The 15993-nt window shown below is 40.7% G+C and overlaps 2 protein-coding genes across 2 annotated transcripts; one reads left to right on the plus strand and one right to left on the minus strand.

Moving 5' to 3' along the window:
- Positions 1-6550: 6550 nt before the first annotated feature.
- Positions 6551-11351, minus strand: LOC123993406 (small integral membrane protein 19). Its single transcript, XM_046295518.1, has 3 exons — positions 11066-11351; positions 10027-10151; positions 6551-7352 (listed from the first exon to the last, which is right to left on the minus strand). The coding sequence occupies exons 1-3, from the start codon at positions 11194-11196 to the stop codon at positions 7288-7290; spliced, it is 321 nt and encodes a 106-aa protein (XP_046151474.1). The 5' UTR covers positions 11197-11351; the 3' UTR covers positions 6551-7287.
- Positions 11352-11397: 46 nt separating this feature from the next.
- On the plus strand, positions 11398-13436 carry si:ch211-175m2.5 (uncharacterized protein LOC568697 homolog). Its single transcript, XM_046295517.1, has 5 exons — positions 11398-11548; positions 11678-11863; positions 11977-12076; positions 12389-12519; positions 12764-13436. Exons 1-5 carry the CDS (start codon positions 11504-11506, stop codon positions 13040-13042), a joined length of 741 nt encoding a protein of 246 aa, XP_046151473.1. The 5' UTR covers positions 11398-11503; the 3' UTR covers positions 13043-13436.
- The last annotated feature ends 2557 nt before the right edge of the window (positions 13437-15993 follow it).

Below are 15993 nucleotides of genomic sequence, written 5' to 3' on the forward strand. Positions count from 1 at the left end.
GCAGAGAGCCTCTCCAAAAAAACATAGAGCAGAGAGCCACACTAGGAGGAAAGACAGCAGGGGATGTGTCTTTATATATAACAATCATTAACACTAGTGATTAATAAAAAGGGCCAAGCCGAAATGGCACACTACTCCCTTTATAGTGCACAACTTTTGACCAGGGCCCATAGGGTAGTAGTCTACTATATAGGGCATACTAATGTTCCATTTCAGATGCAGCCTCAGGATTGATTTGGAGGTGATGATTCTGTCCTCTCAGGTTGTAATGAGACAGTTCAAATTGTATGCCTCCGCCTCAACAGGACGATTACAGAGATTAAACAGGACCCGAGGGATTACACAACGGGGGCGGACGATTGGGACGTGTATCAAGTCATTGCAGAAAAGGTCACGAGGAAACAGGCTCAACTGGTCTACCGGGAGGACACGATCTATCGCTCTGGGCGGATTTATCTTGTCTGATCTGTCACGTTTAATCCTCTATCAGGTCTAGTGAAGTGACTAAGGGACCGAGGAGAAACTGTTAAACACAAACTAGTGAGCAGCAGTGAATGGATGAATAAAGTAGATCACAATGGCACTCAATTCCCTTCCGGTTCCTGAAACATGACAGCAAGCGGTAGTGATTAGAGGTCGACCGATTAATCGGAATGGCCGATTAATTAGGGCCGATTTCAAGTTTTTATTACAATCGGAAATTAGTATTTTTGGACACCGATTTGGCCTATTTCTTTTTTTTACACCTTTATTTAATCTTTATTTAACCAGGCAAGTCAGTTAAGAACACATTCTTATTTTCAATGACGGCCTAGGAACAGTGGGTTAACTGCCTCGTTCAGGGGCAGAACGACAGATTTTTAACGAGTCAGATCGGGGGGATTCAATCTTGCAACCTTAGTTAACTAGTCCAACGCTCTAACCACCTGCCTCTCATTACACTCCACGAGGAGACTGCCTGTTACGCGAATGCAGTAAGAAGCCAAGGTAAGTTGCTAGCTAGCATTAAACTTATCTTATAAAAAACAATCAATCATAATCACTAGTTAACTACACATGGTTGATGATATTACTAGTTTATCTTGCGTGTCCTGCGTTGCATATAATTGATGCGGTGCGTATCGTTGCTCCAATAACCATAAACATCCATGACTTTCTTAAATTGTACGTAATCATGACATAACATTGAAGGTTGTGCAATGTAACAGGAATATTTAGACTTGTTTTTGAGATGATAGTTTCAGGATTCGACCATATTAATGACCTAAGGCTCGTATTTCTGTGTTATCATGTTATAACTAAGTCTATGATGTGATAGAGCAGTCTGACTGAGCGGTGGTAGGCAGCAGCAGGCTCATAAGCATTCATTCAAACAGCACTTTCGTGCGTTTGCCAGAAGCTGTTTATGACTTCAAGCCTATTAACTCCCGAGTTTACGCTCGTGTAACCAATGCGAAATGGATAGCTAGTTGGCGGGGTGCGCGCTAATAGCGTTTCAAACGTCACACGCTCTGAGACTTGGAGTGGTTGTTCCCCTTGCTCTGCATGGGTAACGCTGTTGTCGATGTGTTCCTGGTTCGAGCCCAGGTCGGGGCGAGGAGAGGAACGGAAGCTATACTGTTACACTGGCAATACTAAAGTGCCTATAAGAACATCCAATAGTCAAAGATTAATGAAATACAAATGGTATAGAGAGAAATAGTCCTATAATTCCTATAATAACTACAACCTAAAACTTATTACCTGAGAATATTGAAGACTCATGTTAAAAGGAACCACCAGCTTTCATATGTTCTCATGTTCTGAGCAAGGAACTTAAATGTTAGCTTTTGTACATGGCACATATTGCACTTTTACTTTCTTCTCCAACACTTTGTTTTTGCATTATTTAAACCAAATTGAACATGTTTCATTATTATTTGAGGTAAATTGATTTTATTGATGTATTATATTAAGTGAAAATAAGTGTACATTCAGTATTGTTGTAATTGTCATTATTACAAAAAAATAAAAAATAAATAAATAAACAAAAATCGGCCCGATTAAATCGTCCTTTTTTTTGGGGTCCTCCAATAATCGGTATCGGCGTTGAATAATCATAATCGGTCGACCTCTAGTAGTGATACGCGGATCCTCTGTTTGTTCACCTGCACCTGCTAATAACCCATCCACAACCACCCGACTATATGTGATAAAGTGAAAATCTGAGGACCGCACCAGACCCTAACTTGAAGCCTTGATAAACCCAGAATAATGTCATAAAGCGATGAATGCTTCAATCTAGTTGGCATCGGTAAAGTTATCTTTCATCTCTGCTTCTCTCCTGCAGCAGACGTTTAGGCACCGGGGAAAAATGATTGTTTCATTTTGTTTCATTTTTTAAAGCAACATTTCCAAATTACAATTGTTTCATTTTTTAAAGCAACATTTCCAAATTACATCAGTTTAACCAAATTAAAAGCAGTGAAAATATGCATTCACATAAAATTTGGCTGCATATTTTATGTGGTTGAAATACTATCAGATTTCATGATGCTGATAAAGATAGCACCTTTACAGACAGTTCCTAACCACGTATTCATTCTCTCAAGATTCTGAAAGAAAGAAACACTATTTCTCCACTCCTGTTCCAGAGTCAAAATGTACATTTAGTTGATCCTTTTACTGCAAGATATACTTAAATTCTGCAGGAGTTAATATTATATTAGACTATGTGGGAGGTTACAGACCTCCCAGACCAAGTCAGTGTCCAGATTTCAGTTATTATTTAACTCGTCTGAACAGTAGGCTACTGTTCCTTTGATGTGCCATATTTGAAGTCCCCGTCTTGTGACTGTGGATTTTGTACAGCGCCTCACAATAATCACACATAACACTGCTATCGTCCTCTTTTACCACTTCTCTAAATCTCCCCCAAACATTACTGCTCTGAACCTCCTTTCTCTTTATTTTCAACTCTCCATTTTGCAGCTTTTATTTAATTCAACTCCAACATTGACCTTTTTGCCTCTGTGGATCGACCTTAACTTTTGATGCCCAAGTTCCCAAAAGCATTTTCCGTTTTGCCGTGTGTTTGGCGCACGTACAGTAAGATTACACACTAATGGCAGATAAAAAATAATGAAAGAATAATGAATGCACAAGAATGACACATTCCCAGATTTGTTTGTGTATTGTTTAATCTTCATTCAACCCACCCGCCAACCACCGCCCTTCCTCCACACAATAATTCATGACCGTAAACCCGCCCACCCAGCAGATATAACCGCGGGGACTGCAGGTTATGAGTCAGGCCACGCATCACAAGCGGGCGCAACCTTGACAACGCTCCTATAAACACATTTCATAGGATAACACTCTACTCAGCTATGGAAGAAAGACGAACACTCTCAGCAGTGTAACTCACTATTCAATAAAGCTAATTGATAGACCACCCATAGAGCATAATAACCATAACATGTACCGCCCGTCATATGGTGCACACCGGCCATAAAACACCTAGCTCCTTCCTGTCGCAGCCCGCGGCTGACGAGGCAGTGTGATTGGCTTGTCTGCTTTTATCTGGCTAATGAAGAGAGGAGCGGAGAAGACGAAACAAAGTCCAGTTAATCTGGGAGACATTTTAAGGGGCTGAAGTTAAGGCACTATTGCATTATAAATCACCTTAATAAAGAAGAGAAAGGAGATGATGGTCCCTCGTGTTGAAGAGTGGGGCATCGTTTCACCACGGCCGGTGTGTGTGTGTATTAGTTTCTGCATATTACTCATATTATTGCATATAAATGGCTGTAAGTAGTAGATCACCAGTAGTAGATTATTCAGTACTGCTATATTACTACTATATTACAAGTCCTTGGAAACTAGAAACATAATGTTTTAATGCGTGTTCCTGGGAGACAGATTGTCTTGAAAGTCCCTTTCAGTTTGAAAGGGACGAATAGAGAAAGTAATTTTCTCTGAACTGGCTCTTGGACGTAGAGCGGGTAGAGAGAGATTGCCCTGGGCTCTGGCCCACTTCCTGCTTTCAGAACAAAGCCAGAACAAACACAGCTCATTGAGAGCGAGAGCGAGAGAGAATGTTGCATACTAATACAGCCACAACACCCAGAGTTATTTGGTCATCTGCATTCGTTCCTGACTTTTTAATATAAAAACTCAATTATGAAGGTCTTTACTTTTGTCTTATTTTTCATGGCGGCTGTTGTGGAGTTGAAATAAGAATGTGAGCTTGTGTATAATATATTGATGTCCTGCAATACCATGATAGCCTGAAGCAGATGTTTTATCACCATAAAGAGTGTTGGACAATAAACTATTCTTCTATTCTCCTTTTTCTTCTCTCTCCCTCCCCCTCTTTCTGTGTAAATAAGATGAAAATGAGATGTTTCTCAGGTGAGATTAAAATAGGACAAACCCTGGCGTCCCGTCCTCTTGGTTTATAACATCTCCACATCCACTTAGGAACACCTGCTCTTTCCATGACATAGACTGACCAGGTGAATACAGGTGAAAAAGCTATGATCCCTTATTGATGTCACTTGTTAAATCCACTTCAATCAGTGTAGATGAAGTGGAGGAGACAGGTTAAAGAAGGATTGTTATGCCTTGAGACATTGATTGTGTGTGTGTGCTGTTCAGAGGGTGAATGGGCAACTCAACGTTAGAAAGCTATTCCTAACGTTTGGTAAACTCTGTGTATATGAAATGTTATTAATAAAAGGACATGGATTAGAGGAGAGGAAGAAGCAGGAGCAAGAACGAGAGACTGAGAAAAACAGAAATATCCAAGTCTAACTGTTCTCCCACTTACTGTGTAAGGCAGAGAGAGGGAGAAACATTTGAGATGTACTAGAATCCCTCTCTGTGCTCTTTGGCTAACAGAAAATGACATCTCATTAGCCTCTCCAGGTGATGTATAAGCACAGTGGCTCCTCGCTTTCTCACTGTGAGATGACGTTCATTTATCAGCTGGGTTTCCTCTATTCTCCCCTCCTCTGCCTTCTCCCTCTCTTTCCCTTCTTCTCACCCCAACTCATTCTATCCCTTAATTCCTCTCTCAGCCCCTCTCCCTCTGTTTCAGACTGGTGTTTATTAATAGATTTCTGCATGGTTGGAGACGGTTCATTACTGGGAGATTGAGCCGCTGTGTTATCCCAAACCCAGTGATAAACTCTTTTTAATTACACCTTATGAAACAATATTAAAAACTACCGAGCTGTGCCTAATTTTTTCCACCCCCTAGCTAGCCACAAACAACGGCCAACGCATGCGCTCACATACGCACACAGTCATTTTAGGTGACATGCTACCATCCCAAGTGGATTGACAAAAAGTTCTATAGCTCTATCATACTCTGCCCGAATTTCAGGGATACAAACCCTATCCATTTCTCTTCTCATAGAAAACAGGTAGTGCATTTATTAAGAAGGTGAACAACAGTGTGGATGAAACACTTTGATCCTGGTATTGACCCAAAGCCACCCCTCAGTCATTCTCTGGATGAAGTGAAGATTGGTTCATTTAGACCTCTCCCACTAACGACCTCATTAGTCAATTTGGTGACTAAGCAATTAACTCCAGATATTGATTAATGTTTGACGTGAATAATGTTTCTCAACGGGATAGTACTGGTTAAATATTAAACCTATGGTAATGAGCAACTGATTGATTACATCAGCAGATTAATTAGCAAAGCACATGTACACGGCTCATTATCTGGTTAACAGGCTGGTTCACGTGACAATAGTGTTTTGGACTGGGCTAATAAGATAGGCTAGGAGGCATTTTGGGTGGTACCTTACGACTCGGCATAACACAGCAGATGACTCATGGGCATGGCTTATCTCTCTGTTGATAATGGTGAGTCGGTGACATGGATTTAATAACTGCAAGACTTTTTTCCCCTTTTATTTTTTTTACCATGCTCCTATATCTGCCCAATGATATATTTGCTCAACTCACATATTCTCATTTCAATGGTTTTTAATCTCCATAACTATTTCCCTTCAGTCTGCAGGTTTTTAATTACAGTGGGCCAATAGTAGAGTATCCCGAAGTAGACTCTTCTCAGAGGTACAAAAAGGGGTATGCACACGACAAAACTGAATAAGCAAAGATTCAATACACCACGCACAGCCCTATTTAGAATGTAGAAGGATCTGGCCCTGCACTCGGGCCGCTGATGTATTGATGCGTTTAATCAGTGTGCCATTTCTCCTCCGCAAGGAGTAATCATTTTTCCATTACACTACCTCCGAAGGATGTCCACTTGCATTTGTTTGGCCTCTTGGTGTTGTGTTTCTGGGCCACAGCTTTCCTCCGACTAATGTTTTCTTTATTTCTTTGATGGATTAGAGGCCTAGCTTTTCTGTTAGGCCCCTGATGCTAAATGTCACCTTCCTCAATCACTGCCTCCCAAACACACACCCCACCGTGCTACATTCCATAAAACACACACACCAGTGCCGGGTTTCTGCTCTGAGAATTGTGACATTGGAGGGAAACGAAATGAATTATTATTACAAAAGAAACGAGACGGGACAGAGGGAGGTGAAATCAAGCAAAACATAAATATTTTTCCTTGTCTTTTTTTTTATTATTATTTTTAATCAGAGTAATAATATAAATGCATTTCCTTTTCAGAAACAGCAACTGGAGTGGGGAAAAGTCAATTTTGACCCTCTCAACATGAAAGAGAGCGACTCTCCGTTTGGATCACAACGCTCCTTGCTGCAAAGGATCAGCAAAACTTTCCCAGGTCTGTTGTAATGCCATTCTAAGGATTATATAGGAGGATCAAAAACTTGGCGACAGAACAATTCTTGACAACCAAACATGTACATAGATATGCTTGATTAAAAGGTTTGTTGTACCATCATTTTATGGTACAAATACATGTTATTTGGAGTTTAAGACAATAACTTTAATAGGTGCTGTAGAGAATTCACCAAATACACTGGATGTGGTCCTCCTAAACCCACTATGTGCTCAAAACCCACTATGTGGCGACACATCCACACCAAAACAATGTTTATATATATATAAAGGCAAAATGAATGCAAAAAAATAACAGAAATGAAAAGGGAACATCCAGTTTCGTTTGACTTGACGACAGTCTTAATCACAGAAACCTTCCTTGACCCTCGACTTCTTCCTCCGTAATACGCATGCCCTCTTCAGGAGTGTAGTAATGTTCAGACTTACCAAAGCCAAAGAGGCTTAAGGGTGGAGAGACAGGGTGGAGCAGGCAGGTATGATGCAGGGCCATGCTACCTTACTGGTGTGGTCTCATTCCATAGAGAGCTGAACACTCTCACTCTGGCCTTGGTGCTGCTGCTGGTCAAATTTCCTAGCTGTTAAAAATGAATAAAGGAGACCGAATTATACCAATTTAAACAGTGGGATAGATTTAGATATATGCAGAACAGTTGGGCAAGCTAGAGTTTGACACAGAGCTATTTGTTAAACCAGAAATATATTTGACTCGAGTGATGAACAGATTTGAGGTCAGTTCTTCGTCATATTTACAATATACATTTGACCACAGACTCTACCATATCAAACGGTGGGCATTATTTCTGCTACATGTATTTTACATATGCATTTCAATTACTTCTGAGCATTTTGTATTTTACTGGGCTGAACTACACTCCAATGTATTTTGTAACAAGATACTTTCAAGAGCTGTAATTTGTATTTTCAAAATATGAAATACTTTTCTATATCATTTTTATAGCGGTTCGCCATTTTGTGGCCCTCTTTCACCCTGCATGGTTATCAGAAGTCTGATGGCACTATGGTGTGATAAGAGTGTCTGCTAAATTCACTAAATATAAATCTGTATGTAATAATGGACAATTGCACTTGCATGCAGAGTATTATTCTAATGAGCCCCGCCACGAAACAAGGCTTTGTCTAGAAGGGATACAGCTACAGCAGGTTAGGAAAATTAACATAGCAGGTTAGTAGAATTCGATTAAGCTATATCCCACCTATACAGGACACCGAAACAGGGCCAATAACACCCAGTGTGCTTTGCAGTTCCTTTTGGTATGTTTATTTTCACTAGGGACGGGCAAAAATGACTAAATACAATTACTAAATACCATAAAGATCAATGTATCAAAATAAACGACTAAATGTAAATTAAAATATGTATTTTGTATTTTTTTATTTATTTATTCAGAAATACATTTAAAAGCAGATGGCCTGAACAGAAACGACGTTCTCAGTAACGATTAAAGCGTTAACGTTTTACTTCCTGACTGTGATATGGCGTTGTTTACCTACCTTAGTTGAATGCACTGACTGTATACAGTGCATTCAGAAAGTCCCCTTGACTTTTTCCACAGTGTTACAATACAGCCTTATTCTAAAATGAATTACATGATATGTAATAATCCTCCATCTACACACAGTACCCCATAATTACGAAGCAAAAACAGTTCTTTAGAAATGTTAGCAAATGTATTAAAACTAAAAAAAACAGATACCTTGTCTACATAAGTATTCAGACCCTTTGCTATTAGACTCGAAACTGAGCTCAAGTGCATCCTCTTTTCCATTGGCCATCCTTGAGATGTTTGTACAACTTGATTGGGAGTCCAACTTGGGAGTCCAACTGTGACAAATTGATTGGACATCATGTGGAAAGACACACACGTCTATAGAAGGTCCCACAGTTGACAATGCATGTCAGAGCATAAACCAAGCCATGAGGTCGAAGGAATTGTCCGTAGAGCTCAGAGACAGGATTGTGTTAAGGCACAGATCTGGGGAAGGGTACCAAAACATTTCTGCAGCGTTGAAGCTCCCGAAGAACACAATGGCCTCCATTATTGTTAAATGGGAGAAGTTTGGAACCCCCAATACTCTTCCTAGAGCTTTCCACCTGGCCAAACTGAGCAATCGGGGGAGAAGGGCCTTGGGAGGTGACCAAGAACCTGATGGTCACTTTGACAGAACTCCAGAGTTCCTCTATGGAGATGGGAGAACCTTCCAGAAAGACAACCATCACTGCAGCACACCACCAATCAGACATTTATGGTAAAGGCACCTAAAGACTCTCAGACCATGAGAAACAAGATTCATACAGCCAAGACAATGCAAAAAAAATGGCTTCGGGACAAGCCTCTGAATGTCCTTGAGTGGCCCAGCCAGAGCTCAGAAACGAACCCAATCAAACATCTCTGGAGAGACCTGAAAACAGCTGTGCAGCGATGCTCCCCATCCAACCTGACAGAGCTTGAGAGAAACTGCAGAGAAAGAAAATGGGAGAAACTCCCCAAATACAGGTGTGCCAAGCTTGTAGCGCCATACACAAGAAGACTGGAGGCTGTAATCCCTGCCAAGGTGTTTCAACAAAGTACTGAGTAAAGCGTCTGAATACTTATGTAAATGTTATATTTCAGTTTATTTGTTAAACAATTGCTAAAATTTATAAAAACAATGTTTGTTGTGTCATTACAGGGTATTGTGTCTAGATTGATGAGGAAAAAAACACGATTTAATCCATTTTAGAATAAGGCTGTAACGTAACAAAATATGGAAAAAGTCAAGGGGAATACTTCCCAAATGCATTGTATGTGAAAATGAACATACCAAAATGAACTGGCCTTGTTTAGAGGTAATGTCTAGATGGGATACATTTGAGTGTCCTCAAAATTGCCTAAATGTATGTTTCAAAATCAGAGATTGACAATATTTCTGTTTCATGTATTTGAAATATGCGTTTCAATGACTTCTGAGCATTCAACTAAGGTAGATAAACAACAACATATCACAGTCAAAAGCAAGTAAAAGGTTCCTGTTCATGCTGGCTACTTGCAAATGTATTTCTGCATTTTAAAATTCTAAATATTTTAATGAAATTCATTTCAAAGTATATTGTTGTTTAGTTTGAAACATTGCTCTTTATGGTATTTAGTCATTGTATTTAGTCATTTTTGCCCCTTCCTGATCATATCATAGGTGAGCACAAGGCCTAACATTGACGCATCAGAACAGAACTGAGACTGACAAACTCACCAAGGGAGTACATCTCCAGCTGCTGGCGCAGTCTCACTTTCTGCAGACTGTCGTAGAAGTTGGGTTCGGTCGTGGCTCCAGCAGTAGGCGGCAGGGCAAATATCCTCATGATCTTCCTCTTATTTCTGATGGGGAGAATAGAGAACCACAGTATGAGTCATAATACTGATAAAACCTAGCGGTCAAACAAGGAAATGGTTCCAATGGTTTTCCACCAATCATTTTTCCCCATAGGGGATTATAGAAGCACTTAAAATAAAATCTGTGTTTTGTGTAGGCTTAGCCTGGCGTGATGTTTTGATAACTGTGTAAATCTATCTATATATTTGTATGTATTTACCCCACCAAAAATGAAATGCTAAGTAGCTGCTAATGTGGCTATCATAAAGAACTACAAATGCCATGATGATGATCTGGACGAGCTTGCCGAATCGAGGCAAAGGTAAGAATATTTGGATTAATGATCTAATGTTAGCTAAATGTAGTAATTAATAAATTGGCTACAGTTCTTTAAATTGACAATTATGTGAACTGTCTTCTGAAAGTTTTAAATTGACACAATACCTGTTAGCAAAGGATTTGCAAGGATTTGTAGTCTGCATGATGTTAATTAGCATTTTCGAATTTGAGAGTAGTTCGAGCAGGATATATTGACAAAAGGCATCTTATCAGAGAGATTTACATGGTTTATCAAAATGTCACGTGGGTGTAAGCCTACACAAAACATAGCCCTTATCTTAAGTGTTCTTAAAAATTCTCTATGGGAAAAAATGAATGGTGGAAAAAAGATTGGAACCATTTGCCTGTTTGACCGCTAGGTTTTGTGGGTATTATGACACCTCCAATGTTGGGCTCGAGAGGAAGGAGAGAATGAGACCCGTATGTAATTCATGCATTAGCTGAATGGAAGCTTTTTAAAAGCAACGCTTGTAAATATATGTTACTAGTAAGGCACACATTTAATTGTTGATGATGATGCAAATATTTATCAACAGTCGGGCATTTGTTGGGAACTACAAAATGCAAAGGAACCTCTTACTTTCTAGCGTACATCAGCAGTCCGAAGCTAACCAGGATGACGAGCAAATAGACATTGGTGGCCTCGTTCCACGCCTCGTGCACGGAGTAGTCCAAAGATTCCTCGTTCTCCATCACCCCATGACCGCCCATTGCGATCAAACGATTGTGAGGCAGCTATTTTTCTAGTTTCATAAATGTCTAAAAATACGATTCCATGCAACAAGCATTAGCTAACTGCGACTCCTACGATGTAAACAGAAAGGTGACGTCGTTTCCGGAGTCGTTCACAAGCCCGCTTGGCGAGGAGTGGGACTGCTTTGGGTGGATGAGTCAAAGAGGCGTGCTTAATGGGAGTGACATAAATACTAGACGATGATTGGTTTTTCAACCTCACAAAAGCCCTCCCCTGATTACCTTTTTCAAAAGAGGAAGTAAGTTCATTTTGCTGTTACTTGACATGGCGCCTGGAAGTGTTTGGAGATTAATTCGTCACTGTAACCTTGTAAGTAGTCGACTTGCTCGTTGTTACTTTTTTACTTTTGCATCTAGCCACGGCATAAACCACATGCTTTGTCTTTCTAGCTAAAATAACCTTTCTGCAATGGAGTTACTTTATTTTGTGTACATGCAGGCTTCCCTTCGGTATGTGGGGTGCGCGTTATGGCAGCAGAAAGCACCTGTGTCCGTGGGGGCCGCGGCGACCAGTAGACAGTTCTCTAGCGATGCTCCCCCGCAGAACATCAGCCGATACCCGATTCCAAACAAGAAAGACCTGCCATTCGACATGTTAGAACTAATGGAGGAGGTGGAGACCAAGGTAGGATGCAGAGTATTTTCGCGTCTCTAATGTTCCTGCTATGAAACGACACTATTGTGGGTAGCTGGATAACTATATACATGGTAATATCAGTGTGTTTTGCTCTTTGACAGGGAGGCTTCCTTCCTAATGTCTTCAAGGTCCTGGCACATCGTCCAGCAGAGTTCCGTGCTTTCTTTTCCTATTACAATGAACTGATGAACAAGGAGACAGGTGTGTGTGTGTGTGTGTGTGACTGCAGAAAGTATTCACAACCTTATTTTTCACAAGATGAAACCTGAAATGTCTAAGGATTCAACCCAGTTGTTGTGCCAAGCATAGATTAGTTCAGCAGTAAAGATTATCTTAACCCACACAAGTTGCATTGACTCACTTTGTAATAAGTGTTTTAACACTTTAAAAAAAAATTAATCTCTGTACCCCACATGTACAACTATCTGTAAGGTCCCTCAGTCGAGCAGTGAATTTCAAACGCAGTGTGTGTGTCCGTGTTGATCTGCAATGTTTGTTGCTCTGTCATGTCAGGGGGCCTAACGAAGGCTGACAGGGAGCTGATTGTGGTCGCCACCAGTATCCACAATCAGTGTCTCTACTGCGTCGTGTCCCACAGTGCACTGCACCGCATCTACTCTAAGAAACCCACACTGGCTGACCAGGTACATTCTTTCTTTTCTCTCCGGCTCTGTTTACTGGGGTGCACTGAAACTGTTTTATGCCTCTATCCTCTTACACATTGGAGGTGTGAGTAGTTTGTCAAGCAGTTGATATCGTTTGTCAAGCAGTTGATATCGTTTGTCAAGCAGTTGACTGATCAACCACATTAAACTCACCCACTGTCACCTCCTCCTTTCTAAATGTGTTTAATATGAACTCTTTCTCTCTGTTGGCCCTCATCCCCAGGTGATTGTAAACTATGAGAACGCAGAGCTGTCCCCTCGGGAGCGGGTCATGCTGGACTTTGCTCTGGCCGTGTGTCGCAGCGACACCGTCACCGACCAGCACTTTCTGTCCCTGGAGGAAGTGGGCTTTGACCGGGAGGACGCCTGGGACATCGCTGCCATCGCTGCTTTCTTCGCCATGTCCAACCGGCTGGCCCACCTGACCGACATGAGACCCAACGCAGAGTTCTACAACATGGGCCGTATGCCCCGGGACAAGTGGGAGGGAGAGGGCAAGTAGTGAGGTGACAAGGGATACAGAAACCATCACACAGACTAAGTTTCTTCCTATTGATTTTTATGGGTGACCTAACCAAACTCGGAGGCCAGGGGACCTATCTAAGCGTGTGATATCAAATGTGACCGTTTAGTGCCGGTCTGCCACACAATATCTACAGTAGAACCTGTTCATGTTACTTTGTGGAGGTCTCTGGGCTCAATTGTTAACTGAGGATTTTGATATGTTAAATTGAGTTTGTAGTGCAAGTATGTGAAACTCAGGGTATATATCTCTGTAATATTCACTCTAGGAAAGATGTTTGGGATGTCTGTCTGATAGTCAGGCAGTAACACTTGGTAACATAATGGACCACTCAATGCTATGCAATGACAATAAATAATATATATCTTCTGTTTCTCTCTCCCTCTGTCAATTTGGTTAAAATAGAAGCCCTGCTGTCCTGTCCTCTTGGTTCATAACTTCTCCATGTACACTGAGTTTACAAAACATAATGAATACCTCTTTCCCATGAGACTGACCTCTTTCCCATGAGACTGACCAAGTGAATCCAGATGAAACCTTTGTCATGTTAAATCCACTTCAATCAGTAGATGAAGGGGAGCAGATGGGTTAAATAGTTTTTTAATTGTTTTATGTCTTTAGAAAATTGTGACATGGCCTGTGTATGGGTGCCATTAAGAGGGTGAAAGGGCAAGACCAAATATGTATTTTTAGAATCTAAAACCATTAGATCAATCTATTTCCTATTTAATTTTCATTACCATTGCAGAATTTAATTACCTTTTCTGGCTGTGATGGGTTCATATTCCTGAAGGAGCCATACAACAAATTACTATGTACACCTCATTTCATTGGACCTAGTAAATAGATCAGCTATGTATTTCAGGTTTTACAACATCATAGCCAGTGTGGTTTATAATACCGGTATACAGTAATTTAACAGCTGATGTTTTACATTGACGTATCAAGTTTGGTCACGTGCACAAGTACAGTGAAATGCCTTGCTCTTTCCCAACAATGCCGTAATGAATACCAGTAGTAATATACATTTAAGTAGAAAAAAAACAAGCTGTCCTGTTCAGAATTTACGGGCAGTCCTTATTTAGGTCAGGGAAAAGTTGACGCAAAACATTGTCAGGTCCATGACAATTTGCCATTGTTTTATAATCTCTTTAAACTGTCCCTTTTTGAAGAGGGACCATAAATTACTGCTAGAGATAAACATTCTGCCAAATGGTAGTTTATTTAAATGTAACAGTATGGTTAGGCTACAGTAGGCCTATTACTATGCGATAGCAGCGTGACATCATTGCCTATTTATTCTCAGAGCCTATGCAAAGGCAGTGCATATCATAAACCCAATCTACTGACAAAATAAATGTTTATCAATAGACCTGCCATTCAGGGCAGGTGGGGCAGATCACCTGTTTTGAGCCCCACCTGTTTTTAGCTGTTGCCTGTTTTACATGTTATTTTGGCATTAATACGAGTCACATATCAGTTTGCAAACAATGCAAAAAGCATTGAGTTAAAATAAAGCCGCATACAAACATGGTCTCTTTTTTTGGGTTCTTGAGTAAGGCAGCTTTCTGTGGTGGTGGGACGGCCACCGCATGGTGACACTATGTCACTGCAGAATCTATGGCGAAAGCTCAAAAATAATAGCCTCTTTGTTGCTGCCATGGAGTTACATTAAAATTGCCCATCCAAGAAGGCTAAAGGCCATTGGCCACAGATAAAATTACGTCAAATCACATATCTACTGTAGCTTTGATTGAACTGATCATTTAGCTAAGAAAGTAATCACAGTAAGTGTATGTTGTGTAGTAAGATGTTAGCAGCACATGTGCCTCGCCCTAATAACTTGGTCCCTTTCCCCCTCATAACTTAGCCTACTGTTCTGACTTGGTAGTGCACATGTACTCTATAGACTGTTTTAGAGTAATGGAATCAAATATTGTAAGAGCTTTCATTGTCTACTTATATGCCCCCATTATACGGTACTGACTTGGTGTACAGGGAGAATACTAAGAACGGACCATGTTCTGAATTCTGTTGCTGTACATTTCAAAAGTGCTGAACAAATATTTATATAGAGTTTGTCCATCCTAGCTTACTCATTAATGTCTTAATGTAAATGACAGATTGCCTCTTATCAGCTCATTGTCCCCTTATGCCATAGTTTGTACATTTCAATAGTCAGTAGAAACCACATTTGTTTAAGCAAGTCAGCAATATCAGCTATGTTTTTTTCAAAGGCAGTAAATTAGGCTGAATGGACTGTTTCACTGTCAGACAAGGCTCCACTGATAGCCGGGTGTAGCAGGGGTAAGGTGTTGGGACTGCTGTTGGGACTAACAGTTTGTGGACACCGTTTGTCACCGTTATAGTGCAATTAATGTAGGGTTTAATGTGTTGTGTAGTGGCTTTGCTGGCATACATCTAAAAAAAGTGGGGGAGTTTGCCCCACCAAGATTTACATGCTAAAATCGCCACCTTGAACAACAATTAGTCTTTTTCATGCTAAGGCATAATGTCAATAGTTCCAAATGATAAATTATACAGCAAATAAAGGCCATTATTGTCACCATAAAAGGTAAAGGGAGGTGTTTTCCAGGCAGAGTTTTAGTGCTGTTCACGTGCGCACAGTTTTACGACAGGTCAGAAACATGCGTATGTATGGCGTGCGCCAAGATTATAAATCTCAATATTCTTTAACTTTTCAGAAATGGCACACGCATACGTTAAGGTGTAACCTTTACGCAACAGTTAGAAATGAGGCCCCAGCTCTCTATCTATTGCCTTTCTGATGGGAAGGGGGTAGCTGCATCCCATTATGGTAACCTGAGTATGGGCGAGTGGGTGTGTCGAAAGAAAAGTAGCAGGCGTGTTCAAAGGAGTGGGTGTGTCAAGGAGTGGGTGTGTCGACAGCACTCTGCTATAGGTCAACC

The sequence above is a fragment of the Oncorhynchus gorbuscha genome, linkage group LG13 (genome assembly GCF_021184085.1).
Source record: "Oncorhynchus gorbuscha isolate QuinsamMale2020 ecotype Even-year linkage group LG13, OgorEven_v1.0, whole genome shotgun sequence".
In the NCBI taxonomy this organism is placed as follows: domain Eukaryota; kingdom Metazoa; phylum Chordata; class Actinopteri; order Salmoniformes; family Salmonidae; genus Oncorhynchus; species Oncorhynchus gorbuscha.